At 43.2% G+C, this 23,037-nt stretch overlaps 1 protein-coding gene across 1 annotated transcript; it reads left to right on the forward strand.

The window, feature by feature from the left end:
• Positions 1-4,785: 4,785 nt before the first annotated feature.
• LOC308288934 (kelch domain-containing protein 3-like) lies at positions 4,786-5,892 on the forward strand (the record flags this gene model as incomplete). The annotated part of the gene is made up of 1 exon (XM_080730408.1): positions 4,786-5,892. The coding sequence occupies one exon, from the start codon at positions 4,786-4,788 to the stop codon at positions 5,890-5,892; it is 1,107 nt and encodes a 368-aa protein (XP_080586534.1).
• Between the last annotated feature and the right edge of the window lie 17,145 nt (positions 5,893-23,037).

The following is a 23,037-nucleotide window of genomic DNA, read 5'->3' on the forward strand; positions in this document are numbered from 1 at the left end:
CAAACACTTTGCAGATAGCAAGAGTAAATTCCAAGCTTTCCATAGAGCCACAATATTGGTGAGTTTGAAGTCGTTTAACACAATCAGATAGCAAAAAACTGTTTTGATGCATTGGATCCCTATGGGAGGTATTGCAACCCTAGATCCATCCGATTATAAACAATCTAGTGTTGCAATTTGCGGCTAGGGGTGCCTAAAAGGTAGATCGTGATCACAAAGGCTGTGCAGGTAGTAGGGATGGGATAATATGAAAATTTCATATTCCGATTATTGTGAACAAAGAAATCACGATTTATGATATTATCGCGATAACCATTATCCTGGGGCGGAACATTTGCCCCCCCCCCAAAAAAAATAGCAGATCTACAAGCTCACAACGCGTCACACCGCGACACGTTGTGAGCTTGTAGATCGGCTATTTTTTGGCAAAGACATTTGATAGAGAGTGAAAAAAGGATGTATCAAGTACGTATATTATATGTACATTTTACCAATTATAGAGGGTTTAAGTGATACCGGATATGCAGCTCGGCAAATAAAAGGTGCATGACGGAGGACGATATCACGATAAATTAAATCTCCACGATGTGTTTTATATCACGATAGACGATAATATCACGTATCATCCCATCCCTAGCAGGAAGACCACATAAAATGCCCCTAAAAATATATATATAATTTAAATATGTTTTAAAATCACAAAACCCCTCTTTTCGGCATCTGTCATGTCACTTGAATTAAGGTGACTTGATTGATTGGCATCAAGAAGGGACTTTCAGCTCCCTTCGTGGCTTCTAAAGTAGGCAAAGAGTACATAAATACATAAATGTGAGTACTTTTTCCACCACTGTTTATTTGACTCACTGTGTTCTGAATCTCGTCCCACGTTGCCAGAAGTATAACTTTGAGCGAAGCCCTGATTGCTCCAAAGCTCTGTCTGGGTGTGTTGTCCTCTTTAAGTCCCTTCAAAACGTCCAACTGGGTTTACGTTAAACTTTCACTAGAAAACCCCTGTTCACTGATGGACTATGGACTGTTACCTGAGAGGCTAGCGTAGCATCAGCCACAAAACAAACACAAACTTTGAACTCCGTGTGTAAACTGGTAAATTCCTCTCGTGTTTCACAGCGTGCCCTCAGCCTGTAGCTCTGTACACAGACCGGCGTGCAAAGACAACCTCAGAAGCAACTTATACGGAAGGTTTGTTCACTGAAAACGTATATTATTTGTGACAAACTGCCTCTGTAACGGCCAGGTTCACATAACGAGGAAGTGCAAGTGAAAGTGAAAGAGAACTTAACGGTTCGTCCCTCTCTCTCTCGTCGAGAGAGTGTTTTCTACTGGTGATTCAGTCCGAGTGTATCAAAGGGTGCGCTCGTTTTATTGTCCACGACATTGCAAGCGGCGCGAAGGCCAGCGGACCTTGGTCCTGCTCTTCGCCCCCGAGCGCCGCAGGCGCGAGTGGCCGCGAAGAGCGGGCCAGGGCCGCACGGCCGGCGGAGCGCCGCGCGAGTTACGAAGCCGTGGTGAATGCAATCGTTATGGGCAAGCCCACGATAAACTATCGTTATGGGCAAGCCCACGATAAACTACCCTCCCTGCCCCTTCCTTGTATATACTGTACATACTGATTGTTTAGACTTACTGTTACCTGCCCCTTCCTTGTATATATTGTATATTCTGTACTTACTGATTGTATAGACCTACTGTTTTCTTTTTTTCTTTACATATCTACTGCATAGTACTGTGTTCTATTTGTCTGTCATTCAATGTTATATGAGATACTTTAATGGTTTCCTGTTGAAATAAGCTTAGTCTTTTCATGGATCTCCTTTTAGTAGACCTTGTACCAGTGAACTGTACCGTCATGAATCTGTACATTTTCCTATGCAAACTTCTAATAAAGCCTTCAATCAATCAATCAATCAGTCCACCCGGTGCGCATTTCCGAACGCACCCTTTGATACACTCGGACTGAAACACCAGAGGAAAACACCATCCCCTCTCTCGTCCGTGTTGCAACACACACTATGATTGACTTGAGTTCCCACAGATTATTAACCCCACGCATGCTGGTTTACATCATAATCATCAAACAAAACATGTTTTAACTAGGGCTGGGACTCGATTAAAAAACTATCTAATTAATCAGAGGCTTTGTAATTAATTAATCGAAATTAATCGCATGTTTAATCGCATACAGCCTAAATATTTTACCTGAGAAGATTTTTCTTTTTTTCAAGTAAAACACACTTTGTTGTACGAGTGAATCAACAAGTGAGTTTTTTAAATCTAAATTTCGCATCCACTGGGCCAAGCAAAGCGCTCTGATCGGCTACTTCTCCCTTTGCGTTTGTTGTTGTCTCTTCTTGGTTGGTGCATCGCTATGATCAGTATGCCCGAAACTGAAGGTTATGTGGTGCAAAAACTAAAATGCGTTAATGTTTTTAATCGCGTTAATTGTCCCAGCCTTAGTAGTTTTAACAGAACCCTATGGTTATTGTACCTACTACCATAATTATGTTCTGGGTATTTATTTTGTCTTAATGAATCTATTGAATGCACAGGAAAAGAAAGAAAGAAAGAAAGAAAGAAAGAAAGAAAGAAAGAAAGAAAAGGTAAACCGTACATCAATCTGCAAACTGTTAACAAACTATTCGATCAATCAGTTATGTAAGATAGATTGATTGTAATGTATTATGAATTTCACTCTGTCAGGCTGACCTCAATTTTTTTTAACTAAACATGCAATTCCATATTATATTGTGCACCCAGACAGACATAGGGCCATAATAAGGTATAAAACATATTATATTGTGCACCCAGACAGACATAGGGCCATAATAATGTATTAAACAGACCCACACTCATATTTTATCAGTTCTGACTGCAAACATGGCTCCTGCTGAAATGTAGACTGCTGCATAGGCTATAACCTATATAGGAATTTTCCTCAATTTAAAATTTTTCACATTTTTCACACTTTTACTCTGAATCTTAATCTTTTTGCCTACATAGCCTATGTAATACTTTCAAGTAAAGAACTTATGTCTGCTAGCATTATAGTAGCACAGACTACTAAATGTAACAGCATTATATGTTTTAAACATTATGTTGATAAAATTATCAAAGTCTGACATTACTGCCGCTAGAGGGCGCTGTCCCCCTGGATGAAGGCGTTATTTTTCCTCTTGAAAATCCCATAGGGTAATCTGAGCTTGTGTCATATACTGTAAGAACTGTGTCCCGAAAATAAACTCATCAGAAAATAGACTGCACTCAGGTGCCAACTTGTGTTTTTTGTGCACTCGTGGCCATGTATGGCCTACTTGTGTGCCTTGTAATTTATATATCAGGTCGCAATGGTTGTTGGTGAAGAATGTAAACACAAACAGATACGCGACAGAGGGGAAATCTCGCTCTTTCGAACAACCGTCATTTTGACAAAGGAGCGTCGGGAGGGCTAGCGACTCACCCCACGGAGGTTAGGGTTAGGCCGGTAAGGGTTGGGTTTGGGTGTTGAAAAGATGGCGTAGTAACAGCGAAACGCTAGCCGCGACAGATACGCTACAGAAACACCAAACTCAGTACTTGGGCACTCTGCTGGCGCATGTAATAATGACGGTGAAAATGTATCCAAAGGGTAAGACACGACTGTTATCAAATATACCACGAACGACCCAGAGTCACATAGCTGACAGAATCTCCGGGGTGGTTTGTTTATCTTTGGAAGGCAGTTCTCATATGACCCAATGATTTCTCAATGGGATTTTCTAGAGGGAAAATCACACCTAGTGTGAAGTGAGCGGTGCTATTTATATGTATTAATTGCATTAAAAGTCCCGCGAAGCTTGGCCAATGTGACCCTGGTCGTAGTAGCCGTGGAGCCACAGAATGAGAGGCCTGCTCTGCCGGAAACTCTGCCAAAAAATGTTATGGCCATTTGTATATTCACTCCATCGACTTCAATATACAGGAAAGAAAGACACCATAAACATATGCTTTAAGTAGCATGTGAGGGATCAAACTAGGGGTTGTTGATGATTCTGAATCCATTGCAAGCATTTGTTTTGCATGACAAACATTCCTTGGGCTAGAAAACGGACCAAAATAACGGTGAAAAGTGATGACTCATCACTTTTCACAGGTTTGAGAGGCTGAAATCTAGCCCAAGGAATGTTTTTCATGCAAAACAAATGCTTGCAATGGATTCAGAATCATGAAGAACCCTTAGTTTGACCCCTCACATACTACTTTTTTTGGTGTGTTTTTTTCCAGTGTAGTGAAGTCAATGGGAAACTTTTTTCGCAGTGTTTCCGGCAGAGCAGGCCTCTCATTCTGTGTACCTTATTGACCAAATTAATAGAAAAAAAACTAAAATTTGGAGTTTGTCATGACATCACAGGTCTTCTCTCATTTTGGCACAGTGGCTCCCCGGCTATAGAACAAACTTTTGGCTGTTTGTGCAAAGATGTAGGCCAGATGTAGGCCAGATATTGCCCAGTGACCCTGGGCGTAAAACAAGACTTTGGACAAAGCCAGATGTTAGAGCCTAGCTCCAGGAGCACCTCTCAAAAACAACGGTGGGAGTTACGTCAGGACTTCTGTTCTCTGATTGGCCGAGCTTCACGTGACGTCTGCGCCCGCAGTGCCAATATAAGCGGCGGCGGGGAACGGCCGCAGCTCACCAGTCGATGATCCATTGTGTCCAGCCGCTCCCGATGCTTGGCGTGGCGTGAGGCGCCGCGCTGGACGGCACACGTTGAATCGGATCGAAGCGGAGAAATGCTGTGCTGGACGGTGCACCTGAACGGACTGAAGATCATCTACCTCGCCGCGGTGGCGGTGGGACACCGGGTGTACTCGTTCGGGGGCTACTGCAGCGGCGAGGCGGCCGCCGCGCACCAAACGGATCGCCAGATCGACGTGCACATGTTCAACACAGTGTCCTTGCACTGGGTGAAGTTACCCCCGGTGACCACCGGGGGAGGAGGAGGAGGAGGAGGAGAACGTCAGCTCCCGGACTCGGCGGTTCCCTCCAGGCGCCACAGCCACACAGCCGTGTTGATCGAGGACGCCGTCTACCTCTGGGGAGGGTTCCGCTACACCGCCAGGCGGTACTGCAACGTCCTGTACGCCTTCGAGGTGGACACCCACCGGTGGTCGGCGCCCGAGGTGTCCGGCGCCGTGCCCGAGGCGAGGCGCGACCACTCGGCCTGCGTCCTGGGGAGGGTCATGTACGTGTTCGGCGGCTTCAACGACCTGACCGGCTGGACCAACGACGTGTACCGCCTGCACACCGCCGCCATGGCCTGGTCCCTGGTCGCCACCCGGGGCATCCCGGCGCCCATCTCAGAATGCCACTCGGCCACCATCATCCGCGCGCAGATGTTCGTGTTCGGCGGCCAGGGGGACCAGTTCGAGTACAACAACAACATCAGCGTGTTCGACACCGAGACCGACCGCTGGCTCAACACGCCCCACGCCCAGGTCCTGCCCGAGGGACGCCGGTGCCACTCGGCGTTCGCCCACAACGAGGAGCTGTACGTGTTCGGCGGCCACCACCTGGACCACTTCTTCAGCGACCTGTGGAAGTTTAGCCCAGAGAGCCTCTCCTGGAGCAAGGTGGAGCCCAAGGGCCGGAGCCCCTGGGGGGGCATGTCCAGCATGTGCTGCTGCACGGTGGGGGAGCGCGTCATCGTCTTCGGGGGATACAAGCACGGCAACGCGCCCGCCGACCTCTACATCCTGGACCTGAGTCCCAGTCTGAAGACCATGTGCAAGCTGGCGGTCATCCAGCACGAGCTGGAGCGCTCGGGGCTCCCGCACGACATCCGCTGGGAGCTGGAGACCATGAGCGCCGACGGCACGCAGCAGCAGACGGCCGCGTAACCGGTAAGTGGTGCGTTTGCATAGCGCCTTTGTCCAAGGCGCTTTACATAGATTGTGCCTTACGTTCACCCATATTCACAAACACATTCGTACACCGATGGCGGAGGACAACTAGGGGTTCAGAGTCTTCGACACTAACTCTGGGGGAGCCCGGAATGGAACTGGGAACCCTTCAGGAACCCTCTGTGTTCTAATGACGGTTTCTCTACCCCTCCCTGAGCCGACAGAAGAACGGAAAGTTCCTGGCAAAGGAACAGAACAAAGGGAACGATGAGTAGATCGCCCTCCCGCCCTTAAAAAGGAAAAGAATGCAGAGCGCAGGAATGTTCTCTGTGAGTCCCGACCAGGAGCTAAGCCGCATCGTACGGGAGATATATTAGCCTGGAATCCAGACCGAGGCGCTCTCTCAGTCTGGCCATCTGGCCTGTTTGAGCTGGATATCCAAAACGTCACCAATTACACACAGGCACGTCGGGAAGTGACTCGAATTTCACGTTGGAAGGCTCTGTCCCGCCCCCGCCCACAGACTTTTACATTGGAAGCCATTATAGTCCCGCCCCCCACACCACAGACCAATCGGAAGCACTGGAGGAAATAGGAGGTTTACCAGACTGTGAAGCGAAGTGAGAAAAAAAATAGAAGTGCAAACCTCCGAGGTGCCAACCTGCGCCCTGGTTGGCTGTTAATGATGACATTACGAGGAATGCTGGCCGCTGACATCACCACTGGCATCACCAGGAATGCTGGTCCCTCATCGATGTTAATGATGACGTTACCAGAAATGCCGGACCCTGATTTGCTAGAGGCTTAAACACATACGGCTACCTACATATGCAGCAGAACGGTGCGAATCAGTCTGGATCCCAGTCACAGAAACAAAGACGCTGCTTTGGGGGCTAAGGGATGGTGGACGGTTAGGTTAGACGATGACGTGAGGAAACAGACGTTTGTAAAGGAGAACCCAGAGAGGGAGAAGAAAACCACTGCAAAGGTGGAGACCTTTGTGTTTTTTTATGTGTCTACATCTGGCTTTGTCCATTTGTGCCGAGACAAAGGGTCGCCATGGCCACATTGGCCAAGCTTTCCGGGACGGGACGCTTAATGAAATTAACTCATAAATAGCACCGTTCACTTCACACTCGGTGTGATTTTTTTTATTCTCACGGCGGCATGGCTCTGTAGAGGCATGCTATCTGGTTTGTGTTTGTCGTTTGTCTGTCTGCCTGTCTGTTTTCCGGGGGATGAACTCACACACTGCCATTCTTACTGGCAAGATGTCCCACTGTTTTGAATCCCCAGTACTCTGGTTAGGGTTAGGGTTAAGATTTATTCACCTGCGTAGGGTTCACCGGTGATTCGGACTACTGGCCACTCGAAACATCACTACGCACCCATTTTTACTCACATCTGTAGCCAGACTTTGGGCACGGGCCACAAACAAGTGCTCCCCGGGCATCCCGGGCCTGGGTCAGTTTGACAGTTTCTTCACATCTGCATCCAGGTGTTTCTTGGTCTGCTCCTGTTCCTTGTCCCTCCTGGATTCCAAAACAGAACATGTAATATCCTGTGATATTACATGCAGGTTTTGCGAAAGAGTGCGGCCAATCCGTCTTTGGACATTTGTTCCTCTACAGGGTGTTGGCCTTGTTCGCTGCCACAGCTCCAGGTTACTGATTGTGTTTGGCCAGCGAATTGGGAGGATTCTTCTCAGGCAAGTGTTGTTGAACGAGTCTTTGCAAGTCCCTTGTGTACGCTGCCAGCGTACCTTGATGTGTTTTCTAATTCAGAAAATGATTTGACTTTAAATCTATAATTAAGTCCTACATCATAGATGGCGTCATTGAGCGCCGACATCCACACGGGAGCCACACCGTCGGTGAACCCCGTTCTGTGCATTGCTATTTTAATTTGACTCTTCTAGGTTGGGACATTCATTGACTCTCAGAGCCTTTGTTGCTGCCGCTATCTGTTGTCATCCAAACGGGGAAATCTTGATATTTCGGCATCCCATTAATCTCACTAAGGGTTAGGTTTAGGCATAGTTTTGCTGAGGATAGGTTTAGGTTTATGCAAAGTAACGTTCACCAGGTTAACATCCAACAGGCTAGCATTGGAAAGAACAATGAAAGACAGACGGATAGAATACAGTAGCATAGGATATCATCAATAACAAAAAAGAAAGAAGCAGTTACAATTTACAATTTAGGCATTAAGAAGACGCTTTAAGCCAAAGCGACTTACAATAAGTAGGTAATACATCAATATAATAAGCAAGATAATGTCGGTACATAGTTATACGAACAATAAATAAGCCGAAAAACTCACAAGGATCTCTTTTTATTTGGCCTTGTTCCAGTGAACTATACTGTCATGAAACTGGACTTTTTCCTATGCAACCCTTCTAATAAATTATTCAATCAATCTTTCCAAGCTACATCCGGTCCTTAAAACAACACTTAACTAATAATTAACTTAATAATCAAGTGAATACTTGAGACGTGGTGCCAAAGGTTGCTACACATTGAGGGGAAGTCCTTTGGGGCGCGTGGTGATTTTCCGATGGCCTTAAAGGATCAAGAAACCCCGCCTTTTTATTTGTTTTATCAGACTTGAGAATATGAAAAGAAATCTAAAATGTAGGCGTGGTTATCTGCTGTTGTGGGGGGAGGGGGAGGAGTAATACGTGCATATCATTATGTTCTGACACTAGACTCAGAGAGAAGCTGTCTGCACTTGTTGCTGTTTGCATTTCGGAAACAAATTTTAAAAGGATCCCTGGCTAATACGACAAATATGCCTTAATACATTATAATTGTCCTCTATAACTACAATGTAAAATTAAAAACACCTTAAATATTGTATTTCTTCTAGAAATAGCTAATCTTTCACTCAATAGTATGTGCAAATAAAACTAGACCAGGTCAACCTGGTTGTGCCAGACCCCGGTTCTGCCAACCCTCTGGGCCTATAAATTTAATGGTACATTTATAGGCTGTCTGTCCCTTTATAGGCTGTCTGTCCCTCCCTCATGTCATCATCATTTGTGACATCATTGTGACATCATTGTGACAAACACATTTGCAATATTGATTTGATGCTCATATTAACCATAGGAAGTATTACGTTTGTTTTTATTTTCACATTCATGCCATAAATTCCATAGGGATAGATCACACATGACATTTATGACATCATCAACTTGCGACTGGCATTTCCCCTATTGAGTGAAAGATTAGCTATTTCTAGAAGAAATACAATATTTAAGGTGTTTTTAATTTTACATTGTATTTATAGAGGACAATTATAATGTATTAAGGCGTATTTGTCGTATTAGCCAGGGATCCTTTTAAAACCAGCCATTGGAGGTGTAAAAAGTATAAAGATTCAGCAACTCCGTGTTGTATAACGAGTAAAAATGTGCAAGTATTTTACAAACAAGCTGTCTGAGCTTTTATCCATGGTTAACTTTCTCCAGCTCTGGACTGTTACCGCAGGGACGCTAGGCGCTAGCGCTGTTGGCTAGCTATTTTCTAGCCTGGGCTGGCTTCCAATTTCGGGCTTTTGATCCGGTCGGGAGCGGAAGAGCTCCTACGTTTTTCTGTAGTCCAAAACGGACTACACTTTGGCCGGAAACAACGACCGGAAACAGTTTTAACCCGTACTTGCACATGCACTAACTACTTGCGCATGCGCTAACTGGGTTGAAACTGTTTCCGGTCGTTGTTTCTGGCCAAAGTGTAGTCCGTTTTGGACTACAGAAAAACGTAGGAGCCCTTCCGCTCCCGACCGGATCAAACGGCCCGTTTAGTAAACGAAGACCAGGCTTTCCCCCAGCGGAAAGCCTGGTGATGCGAGGTTAGCTATTTTCTGACTGTGTAGTGTGTGTGTGTGTGTGTGTGTGTGCGTGCGTGCGTGCGTGCGTGCATGCGTGCGTACGTGCGTGTGTGTGATGACAGTGCACAACATACACATGCAAATAGCAGATCTACAAGCTCACAATGCGTCACTTTCGCGACGCATTGTGAGCTTGTAGATCGGCTATGTAGCCAGTCGAGCTAGCCGTAGCAGCAGCCGCCAAACAGCGTGCCACGGCATGTAACACGGTGGTTTCGGCTCTGAACGAGACAACGAGACAACAAGACAACAAACCATGCATGGCTAAAATACTCAAATTGAATACATCCGACAAACCATTGAAAATATATAACCTAAACTATACCCCAAAGTCCGACTTGAGAGAGAGAACAAGGAACCTAGGAAACTACAGAGTGTGACTGTTTGCCCAGAACTCCTGTGTGTTTCCAAATAAGGTGACTGTGGGTGTTTCTCTCTCTGGTCAGTACAATGAAACCACGTCCCCCTTGATACAAATCTATACAAAACAAACGTTAATATTAATTAGATATGCCTACGTCACGTCACAGGAATAAAATAGAGTGAGCTAATATGTAATGAGCGGCGCGAAATATTTTGCTGCTGCTGAATGCACTCGCTCTCAGCCTGGTGCGTGCACTGTGGGTCATCGTGACACTGACCACATGTGTGACAGTGACAGTCGGGCTCCTCAAATCGCCCATGTTAATTCTTAATTTGCTTATTTTACTTGTTAAAAGCAACATTTTATTATAAAGCCTAAATATAAATATGATTAAGCCTGTGCATTCTCCATGTTTCCACCTCAAAATGCTGGATTATAATTCTGGACCGGACCTCACATTAACATAACACACTCTCCTTTTGACTGTTTATTTACACACGCACGCACGCACGCATGCACGCGCACGCACACACACACACGCACACACGCACACGCACACACACACACACACACACACACACACACACACAGAGTGAAGTCAAGTAATATGAAATAATAGTAGCCTACTACTGTACATTCTCAACCGTCTCTGTGCAGAATAAAGTACCAGTAGGCTAAAGTGGCTGTGTAACTTTCAAGTAGGCCTACAGGAAAATGTAAATTAAAAGCCATTAAAAAGCCAATACTCCTTCACAGTGACCCAGGTTCTTGACCAACAGGTTTTCATTGAATGACTACAGCATACATATGCAAAACACTAACCGTGACGACCCAAAGGCTTCTCTAGAAACAACAATTTACAAATGATATACAAGCATATGTAGGCAGGCTGTTTGTAAATCTTGACTAGCTATAACAGCCTTAGCTACAATGGCTGCATATATGCACAGCATTTATTCATTCGGAATGAACTCATTCCGAATAGAGATTCATTCCCAAACATTTACATGGGACCTGAATAAAGGAATCCCTCATTCCTCATTTGTTTACATGAGCAAAGCATTCATCTGTGACGTCACCACCTCAGCTTGTCCATTGTAGAGATAAGCTCAGAGCAGATCTACAAGCCAACAACGGGTCATGATGCGACGCACTATTAGCGTGTAAATCTGCTTTTTTTACAACATACGAACATAACATTATATAAACACATGTGTGTGAAAACATCGTTTTATAACTGATAGAAATATTATTATTTATCACACCTTCTTATTCCCCTATGAGATACATTAATCCATCACACAGAAATAAGACAGGAGAGTGAGAATGGAATGTTTACTGGAGAGAGAGAATTCAAGACAGGTACAGTACAGAAATAATGGTTGGTTCGTGCTCTCTCTGACAAATTATATTTGACATGAGTTTATGAATGGTCATTTGGTCAGTCAATGGATGACGTTTCAACAGTTCATAGGATGCTTCTTGTCCACAAGTGGGTTCCATATACGTGGCAAAGAGTTCATAGGATCCCAGTGTCTGCATGACACCAGGCTGAGCCTTATAACCCAAAACAATTCCCATTGTTTTAGTTAGAGGCTCCATGGCAGTAGATAAGGCCTTTACCTTGTAAATGGCAGTAGAGAAGACCTCTACCTTGTGTGTGTACTGTACATGACATTATATGACACAGTCACTGTGCCTTAGGGTCAGGTGGTCAGTTGGTCATCAATATGAATTGATAAAAAGATTATATAAACCACAACAAAATGTATTTATGATAGGCTGCACGATTGTATAACAAACAACTAAAATCCATATATATATATATATATATATATATATATATATATATATATATATATATATATATAGGCCTATAGGCCTATATATATAATACTTTAGGCATATCTTCTGTCAAGCACGTTGTTCTTAACAAGTGCTACACAAATAAAGTTAATTATTACTTTACAATATTCAAATAGTTCATTTAACATGTAAAATAGCCAGTCGAGGTGCACAGATGTCCCATATAGCGTCCACCTATCCTGTATCCGTTGGCATACTTCATACCTGAGAGAAGCCTTTGTTGTTGAGGGCGTGAGAGGGGCACTGTCTGGACCAATATTACCCATTAGAGTTGATGAGACTGCAGGCGGCGTGATGTACTGTAATGACACTTCTCTGGCTTTTATGATAGCCTAAACATTAGGCTATAAGTAATACATTGTTTCCCCCAAGGCACCATCGTAAGTGGTATATTATAAAAAAAGCTAAACACAATAAACATGAACATTTTTGCCTAATGTGTAACACATTTGAACATAGTCTGTTTGCTATTATTGTGGAATATATGTGGGAGTTCAAAGTAGGCAAGAATATAATTAACAAATATTTGTGTACCTCACATTTTATTTCCAAAATATAAACCAGAATGAAGTTGATGGAAGGAATACATGAATGATATTGTATAATTATATGACTGACAAACAGGCATTTTTAGGTAGTGGTGCAGTACGTCTGATTGAAATAACCTCTTTAATAGCCTAGCAGGCTTATTTATTAACAGTTACACACAATATTCTGTATATCAAATGTTATTCTATTTACTTGCATAATGTCGGTAATCCAGTGTTGTCATACATTTACTTGCAGACGTCCCCACTATAATTGAATTAGTCCTAACCCTAACCCATTATCCACACATTCTCTTTGACCTAAAGTAGGCTACTTAACGAGTCAGAGTCACACATTAGTCCATTCATATGCATCCAGAGGTCGACCGTTCCCGTTGACAATGGCCATCAGACAGCTTTTGTTAGCGAGGTGTGAAAACTTTGAATGCAACTTCAGAGCAGTAGCCTACACACCCATGTTGATGAATATAAATATGCTCTGGATGGATTCCACTGTCTTGCTTTGTGAAGTCTCTCGTTGACAGCTCAGCACAGAAGAGGCTACTCCCTGACTTGCCTGGCTCCAGCCCATAGACCCGCCCACTCTCTGAGTTTACTCCCTGACCCAAAAGTCCAACTGTTCGGTGCACAAGTCAGCCACATATGTGAAGTTAATCTCATCCTCCAACGGTCCAGTTTTATTTGTATTGTGTTTATTGTGTTCCCTCTTCCTGTTTACGAGTTACGTCTGCACACATTACGTCACCGCGCTAAGCACAGACATGCGCAACATAATTCATTTATTCCAGACAGCAGACCATTCGGAATGAAGTGTTTACATGGCAAATGTATCCCGGTTCAAACGGCATATACCACCTCCAGACCCGAATGAAAATGTATTCGGGTCAGACCGGAATGGCCATCACTAGATGTTTATACAAACATTTATATTCTGAATGAGCAGTCATTCCGAATATAATTGGAATACAACTGTGCATGTAAACACAGCCAATGTGGAGATTACCACATTACCAATAAATAGGCCTACATAAAAACACACATTAAAAACAAGTGAAAATAGACGATCTGCAAGCACACACACACACACACACACACACACACACACACACACACACACACACACACACACACACACACACACACACACACACCTCTGAACAAATTATGATGTATTATTAATACATTTTTCTTATTGTCATCTAAGTTCAGACTTTATTGTTATAGACTGCATGTTTTTTTCTCTCTCTGTCTGTCTTTTATATATCAGGTTAAACACTCTCAAAGTGTTGGCTTAACCTCTTAACAGGTGTGGGCCCGCCGGCGGGCCCGCCGGCCGTATGTTGACAAACAATCACGTTTAGACAAGCCTCTGTGTTACTTGCATTGCCAAGCTGTATACCATTTTAAAACTAAGATTCTTGTGATTCCGAATCCGCAAACCATTTGATTATAGCACCGAAACTCACGCCGCTAACAACGCAGAAGTCCGACATAAACAAACAAACAAATATTCATAAATCTGCTGCTACTCACGTTTAGAGTTGGATTATACTCCAACAACATCATATATTTCCACAACAATGATGTTCTTGTGTAGAGGAAGGGTAAACATGATAAAATCCATTGATTGTACAAAGTCCAAACCACATTTTCTGCCAAGAAACCTCTGTACAACTATAGTCACGGATACAAGCGTGATGTCAGAGTATGACAATCTTTCACGTGTTTTTGCTTCTAACTCCAGTTCAGGTTTTCAGTATTACAACTGAATACTATTAAAATAGCCTCCAAGCTCCACACAATGATTGACACTTCATTTCACCCAATTGGAGCTTCTAGTCCTGTCTCAGTCGTCTCCCAGTCCCCCAATAGCAACCAATAGTATGTTCTCAGAGGAGGTCCATGACTCCGTTTCCTGGCTCATATATTCAGCCAATGGCAGCAGGTTGTTCTGATGATTGGCACTTCTTATAGCCAATGAAATTCTCCACAAAATGTGTCTACTTTATTTTGGCTGAAGTGAACTACAATACCCAAAAAACCCTGCGTAACAGCACTACTGGCCATGCGTAAATACGCAGCAGCGACGCCGAATGTCAGACCAAAGTGTTAGGGCCGTCAGTAAAATAAATAAATTAAATAATAATAATAATAAATACATAAAAATAATAAAAAAATATAATAAAAAAAATCCAGTCTATTAGCCCTTTTTTACCTTTTTATATGATATATGCAAATGTCTCCAAATGAAAACGCATAAACATACACTTAGTAAAACATGTGTAAAATATTCATATTCTGTAGTTTTATCATGTCCTTTGAAATTGGGCTAGGTAAGGCTTCAAAATGTGTCCACGTTGTGTTTTTCAGCTCCTATATGATAATAACAGTGTTATGCAGGCATCTATTTACTGAAAATATTTAGGCGAGGATTAAAAACCTGCTATTCCAGTAAGTTAAAACTTGCATTACTCAATGTCAGTTGCACACAGAGTGATTATTTATTTCTGGGTAAAACTTCAAAATGTTTCCTTCAAAATGAGACCATGCCCAATGCATTACTCCAAATGGTTTAAAAACAACAATCAATTTACTTTGGGTACGCTGTGTATAGGCGTTTTTTGCAAATTACCGTATTTTCCGGACTATAAGGCGCACTTAAAAGCCTTTAATTTTCTCAAAAAACTACAGTGCGCCTTATAGTCCAGTGCGCCTTATATATGGATCATTCATTGACATTGACATTCCCTTTAGCACAGCTCCATCTGTTCCATATGCATAACGCAACGGTAGCGTCTATTATGTGCGCCTTATAGTCAGGTGCGCCTTATATATGAAAACAGTTTGAAAATAGACCATTCATTGACAGTGCGCCTTATAGTCAGGTGCGCCTTATAGTCCAGAAAATACTGTATACAGGATTGTTAACAGGTTAAGGACGAAGCCACCTTGAGCCATGGGTGATCCTCTGAGATGATGGCAGTGTGACCAGTGCACACTGCACATGTGTGGCTGGTCTAGGAGAATGCTGTTCCCATGTCGCAGCTCTCCTATTCAAGATTGAATATATCGTGAAGCCACGGCACAAGAAGACGGTCACTGAGGAGCCAGCCTACTGGTTGATTCCTAGCGTGGCGCATGTTGAGGGACAGCCTGGCAGTGGAATCGACTACACTTCTGGGCAGTGGCCAAAAAGAAAATGTTGGATGAGGCTGCCAATGGCGAGAGGGAACTCGAGAAACGTACTCGTGCTCTCGTTGTGCTCTCCATTGAACCTATCTCATCCAAAGCTACAGACACAGGTTTACTCCCGGTCATGCTGAAGAAGTCGTCCATTTGTTTGTCTACAGTTCCAGGCTACTACCATCATTACCCAGACTCTGTTAAATCCTGTGTAGTGCCAAAGTGCCTGAAGCAGCTCTACAAGCTTCCTGTCCTGTGCCAGCACTGTGAGGGCCTCAAAGACAAGGCAGCAGTAACAGCAACACAGGCGGCTGCCGTGGAAAAGAAGACAAGAGAGCGACATCTATCCACTGACTGGTACAATTTAAGAAGAGGAAGAATAACCGCTTCCAACATCCATTTTGTTGCAGCCACCTCTGTTGACAAACCAGCAATAACAGCGGTCAATCGTGTATATATGTGACCCCAGAAGGTCAGGGTCAAAGAGAGCCAGAGAAGATGGTGAAGATTGCCCCATGGCGTGGGGGATAAACCATGAGGCTGAGACAACACAGGCCTATGTCACACAGACAGAAAATAAGCATTAGAATCAGAACCTCAAAGTTGAGCCATGCGGGTTCATAATAAATTCCAGAAGTCGGGGCATCACCTGAGGGCATCATTCAGTGTGGCTGTTGTCTGGCTAAAGGCTGTCTGACAGTGAAATGCCCACATTCACATCGCTCCAACACCATCCTCCAAGCCTGTGAGGACAAGAACTTCAGTTTCCGCAGAATTTATGGCGATTACACCCTGAAGAAAAACGCCCATACTACAGTCAAGTACAGACACAGATCTTTGTGACAGAATCAGACTACTGTGACTTTGTGGTCTGAACAGATAAAGACAACGCTATTGTTCGGATCTATCCAGATGTGGAGTTCTGGAATGAACTTCTCACTAAAGTACCATGCATAGTAATACATAAGGACCGCAAGTCTACACTAGAAACGGAGGGGTAGAGTGATTTAATCCATTTGGTCCATTGGTCTCTCCGTCTTTCTCTCTGTCCGTACCCTTACGGACAACACTCAACCCGACGCATTAAAACCGATAATACGTATGTACACATGAACTACCCGTGGCGAACTATTGTCAAACGTGGGGGCAGTAGTGAGGGAGAACTATTTCGTCTTTTTTCTGGTCTCCATTTCGTAGGTCGAAGTGACGTCATGCATTGCAGTGGGCATAAAAGAAAATCACAAAGTAAGTAACCAACACGTACGCTGAACAGTGAACAGGCCAGGGGACGTGTCCATGCTCATCCATTCTCCAGTCTTTTTTATATTATACCCAGACAGCACAGTGACTCGCGTCGATGCCTATAAACCTCTCTGTCAACAATGTAGGTACTATGTAGCGTTTGCTCATTTGGAAGATGCATTTGGGTGCCATCTAGTGGATACAGTATACACTGTACAGAACTATGCATATCGACATAATTACCGCACATTCTTTCTCACCCCCAAACGTACACAAAATCAAACGTACGTAACTATAAACGGCCCTTAAGGCGCAGGAGTTTTTTTTCTCAAGGTGTGTCTACCTGAGCTTGTGGCATGTCATTACACCCGAGCACACAAGCTTGCAAGAGAGACAAGCACCCCAGCCCCATCCACAAGACCCTGTGCACAGCCATTAAACCCTACCTTATCCACTGCTAAGCCAAGTTCCTCAGCCTCATTCACAGTGCCCCGTGCTCAGCCATCAAGCCTTAAGCCAAGAGGCAAAGAAAATAAAAGCCCACGAAACGGCAATACCGAAAAACTGTATTGCATATGCAGAGGGCAGGAAGACGGCACCACCATGGTGCGCTGTGACACACAAAGATGTGCAATCAAGTGGTTCCGAGTCAGTTGTTTTGGATCATGTAAGTGAGAAGTGATACTGTGCCACATGCACAAAAAAGACAAGTGGATATAGCAGATCTACAAGCTCACAACAATGCATCAAAATGCAACGATGTGAGCTTGTAGATTGGCTGTTTTCTTGTTTGTTTCTAGATTGGTAATGTGGTAATAATATCACATTGTAGTTCAGACTGTTGGCTGCAAAATATTCAAATACAGCATTGATTGATTGATTGATTGATTGATTGATTGATTGATTGATTGATTGAAGACTTTATTAGAAGTTTGCATAGGAAAAAGTACAGTTTCATGACGGTACAGTTCACTGGTACAAGGTCTACTAAAAGGAGATCCATGAAAAGACTAAGCTTATTTCCACTGGAAACCATTGAAGTGTCTCATATCTCATATAAATGCCTACTGTGATGAGACGTTTTGGCTGTATTTGCTTTTGTTCCTGCACACAGCAGTAAGACAGACAGTTGGGAATGTGTATTTTATTAGTTGACTTCACTTTATTTTATTTGTCAACTGTACTTGTACACTTTATGTTTTTGTTGTAGGCCTACTTGCACAAATAAAGGCATTCAGAACGGTTATTAATAATTACTGAAAGACATTTTCTATCATTTCCTAATGTAAGTGGTTATAAATATATATTGTATTTGTCATTCAATGTTATATGAGATACTTCAATAGTTTCCTATGGAAATAAGCGTAGTCTTTTCTAGGATCTCCTTTTAGTAGACCTTGTACCAGTGAACTGTACCGTCATGAAACTGTACCTTTTCCTATGCAAACTTCTAATAAAGTCAATCAATCAATCAATCAATCAACATTGGTACACCAGAGTGTAATGTAATTTCCTATGATAACACATGTGAATTAATAAGAATGACATGGTTTCAAGATTAAGTATTATTATTATTATTATTATTACCCGTAATGGTGTAAAGTAACTACATTAGCCCAAGTATTGTACTTAAGTACAGTTTTAAGCTACATGACTTTACTGGAGTATTTCAGAAATACTCCACAACATCTCAGAGGAAAATATTGTACTTTTACTCCACTACAATTATTTGATAACTTTAGTTACAAGTTACTTTATACTTATTATTATTACTGCAAAACATACATTAACCACTTTGTATATCCCTGTATACATTTCGGGCATTTGAAAATAGCCAATCTACAAGCTCACATTGCGTCACAATGTGACGCGTTGTGAGCTTGTAGATCTGCTATTTTCAAAGGTTTGTATACATTTTAAAACATGTGAAACAGGACTTTCTGCATAATGAGTACTTGCTACTTTTGGCACATTCTGATACCAAAACTTGAATGACAGACAGATAGAACTATGCAGTAGATAGTCAGGAAAAAAGGGGGGGAGGGTAAGGCTGGGCTAGGTTTGTTTTTACCAGTTACGAGCGGCTGTGCCTGCTGACAGTCTAAGGTAGTTTCACCACAACACCTGGACAGAGATTGGTCAAAAGCACAGCACACATGCACTGATAGATATGAATTATGATACATAATTGTATGATTTGTGTATGAGGCTCATATGACCATATAAGGTTATATTATGAACTACGGTCTGAACTTACAGTATAGGAGACCATGTTTTGGCTATACTGTAGGTTCTGGCTAGTGGAAAATTACCAACACTGTCTCTGTCTTCTTTTTATGATCTGGGAACGAATCAATGAGTCCAACGAGCTTACTTGTCATGTACTGTATTCCTTATATACTGTATGTTAACTTCCATCTTGGAAGAGAGATAATTAGCAAAGCTGCCACTAGGATGGTAGGCTCACTGTTTCGTCTCTTTGTCTGACTCTCTTCAAATACAGCAATTTATTGATAGTCCTTTGGCTTGTCTCTGTCTTATTTTGGTAATGGATTTATCCATATCCATATTTATTTAACTTAATAATAATTTATTTAACATGCACAATCACATCAATTAATGTTAACTCCTGCCCCTCAAGTGGGAGCGCTATATGCACTGGTATGGTGTTACTTAGCATAGTGTACTTGTTGCGTAACCCTGAGATGAGCTATGTGTCATGTTTGCTCGACATCTCTTGCCTTCAGCTGACTCCCCCTGAATGCAGGTGTTCTGAATTCTGCACACAGTGCGCCCTCCCCACCCGTTGGAAATGATAGAGATGGCTCCGTTTGAGGTACTTCATGGTGTTCAAGTGTTTGTTGTTGGAAAACGTCTCTCCTTTGGCTTTGTGGTTGGATGGCGCCTCTATCCAAATCTCAAAGCAGTCAATAATAACTGCTACTTTCTTGCCAAACGTCACCACAAACTGATGAGGCATGGTGAGGGCCAGCGCATCTTTCTCTGGCCAGTTCACAAAAGCGCCGAGCTTTGTGTACATGGCAGATATGGTGTTTAAGAATTATGGTGGACACTGGACACAGTTGACTTGCTTTTGCAGAAGCGGTGCGCAAGGTACTGTCTTGGGAGATTCAGCCTGAGGCGTATGAGAGTTAGGCCCCGTCCAGACGACAACGGATTATTTTTCACCGGGGAGGTAAAGCCACGAACGCCCATGGGTGTCCACATGCAAACGCATGCAAACGGAGGACTAGCCGAATAGTTTCCAAAACTCCGGCTGCAGAGCATTTTTGTTACCCGGGCGTATTTATTTTGCCTTGTGGACACCGTAAACAGAGAAGTTCTTTGCTTGCGTGCTTACGTCACCTTGTGCTCCTCGCCTCCTCCTCCTTGCTATGAGAGAATCCCGTGGTGGTCTCTGTAGAATATCCATATTTATGAGCACATTCACGACATGTTAACATTAGAGAGCTCAGCTGTCTTGTTTAGGGATGGATCATGGATAATGAATGATTGTTTTAATGATATTTGTTACTCTTGTCAAATGTCATCTTCATAGATGGTGGTCACTGGTCAGCCACGAACTCACAGTTGCAAAAGATACCAGTTATGTTCTGAATTTGTTGTCTCACATAGCTTTCCACCGGCTCAATAAGCTGGATCGATAAGGTGCTCATTATCAATAACGAGATGCAGCCCTCGTCTTGTTAACGGAGCATATCTGACGCGACGCGCCTGCCTCTTCTCTTTGTCAAAATTTTGGATATCAAATGCCAATATCAAATGATTTCAAGCATAATGGAGACATACGCACGCATGCAGGCATTATTCCAGCCCATTCTCACCAGTTGTCTGACGCTTTGAAGGTGAGAATATGTTGATTATTCACGGCATGTGCTGCCTTTTAAATTATTTCCACGATCAGCACAAGCACAAAAAAAAAGTAATTTCCAACTTGAGGCAACTTAGAGATCAGATGTTCAAATAGGCTAAACATTTTCCAGGGACTATTACAAATTTAAAAAAGAGTCCCCATTATGCAGGTAAAGAACATTCGATTGTGGTTTAATAAATATGCAACGTTCTCCTCTGCTGCACCGTTAAACGGTCCCGTCTTACAAAGCTCTCTCTCTCTCTCTCTCTCTCTCTCTCTCTCTCTCTCTCTCCCTCTCTCCCTCTCTCTCTCTTTGATTGATAGAGTTACATTCGTTTAATGCTGAGAGAGAGCACACCACACTCTCGACGATTCCTCTCCCCTCTCCTGCTCTAGAAATAGTTCGCGAATTTATATTAAATTAATGTTTAAATAGCAATTGTGCATGTTAAAGTGTGAAGATTGTGAAACTTGGACGATGCACAGCCTATAGATAGCTGCTGCAATGTTTGCATGAGAGCAGGGGGACGTGGCCACCGGCTTCGGTGACGCGCAGACAGGGATTTATAGCGTTTTGATAATACCGTGTGGACACACATATTTTTCTACACGGGCCCGTGTGGAGGCGTATAGGTTTCAAAACGAAGTCATAAACGCCCGGGGATTTTTTAGGTATAGACAGGGCCTTAGAATGAGCGTCTGAAAAGGAGACAGTTTATGGCCTGTCTGTGGAAGCAAGGGGATCACGTGTGTTAGCACAGCTGACAACATGTCATAGCTTACAAGTCCAGTGTAGTAATTAACCTTCTTGTCATCATTTTCAAAGGACTGGTAATCCATCCGACGTTCAGAGAGTTCTTCTGTCAGTGTCCTGTTCTCCTACTCCGACAGCTCCAAAAACTGCATTCCTGCTGTTCTTCAATGTTGTCGCTCTGCATTTGAGAGAGTGTTTCCTTCAGCGTCTTGTTCTCCTTCAACAAGCGCTTCATTTCAGCACACAGCGGGGCCACAACACCTGGTAGGGGCGCAGCATCCACCTGTTGCCCCTGTAAAGCTTCATCTGTAAGCTGGGCTGCATCCTCCACCTCCTCTGTGCCCTCCATCTCCACATCTGCTGCTGTTGCAGGGCCAGTGTTGCTCAGTAGCTCAGCAGCTTGCCATCTTCTACTCCTCCGTTCAAGCCGGTCAAAGGACAGACGATGACGCCTTCACTTCTGTGTGCCCCAGGTGTAAAGAGGGTGCCCAGTCAGGATCACACTCAAGCATTTCCATTGCTGGTTTTTCTGGGGGGAAAAACAACAACATCGCTCATTAGTAATTAGTAATTAACTCAGCAGCCCTCATAGCATAGAGTGGAGCCTATAAGCCTATTCATATTTTGTATGAATTTGTACCTTATTGTAAAGTGTTATCAAAGTGGGTTTACAATCTTATCAACCTCTTATTAGTTGTTAAACACGCATCCATGCCACATGAGCCGCCAACACTCTGCTAAACAGATGTTATGATCTTATGTGTTTTGCCAAGTCCTGGAAAACAGTCACTTTGATTGGCAGATTGGCAGAATACTCACTACAAAAAACATGTTATGTTGTGGCTTTGATTGGACAACCAAGGCATTTATGTGTTTGTAATGACAACCATTAACACAATAATGACAAAATAAAACCACTTTTGACCTCAACAAATGTGTAAAAGCCTCCACCTGGGCAACGGTGGTGCTGCAGGCTCTGCTTGCGGCTTGAATGGCCCTCCTCTTCAATCAATCTATCCAAGCTATTTCCGGTACTTGAAACCACACTTAACTAAGAATAATCAAGTGAATACTTGAGACGTGACACCAAAGATTTCTACACAGAGAGGGGAAGTCCTTTGATGTTATCTTTTAAATGTAAATACCAGAGAGTGACATATTGTATCTCAAGCACCCTACAGTGAACATTAACACATCTACCGCCAAACACGTTTATAAACGTTCCATTAAACCCAGCTATTTACCGCCAAACACGTATATCTACGTTCCATAGTCTTTTCATTGTTTTACAATTGATGGCGCTCTCGCGCCGCCTGTGATTTAATACAGTAGGGCAACATCAAAGGGAACCAGGTCATTCACGTGAATGAAGAAAAAAAGTCAGAAAACTGCATTGAAACACATGTTATCAGACAATCCA

The sequence above is a fragment of the Nannobrachium achirus genome (assembly GCF_963921795.1).
Source record: "Nannobrachium achirus genome assembly, chromosome: 7".
In the NCBI taxonomy this organism is placed as follows: Eukaryota; Metazoa; Chordata; class Actinopteri; order Myctophiformes; family Myctophidae; genus Nannobrachium; species Nannobrachium achirus.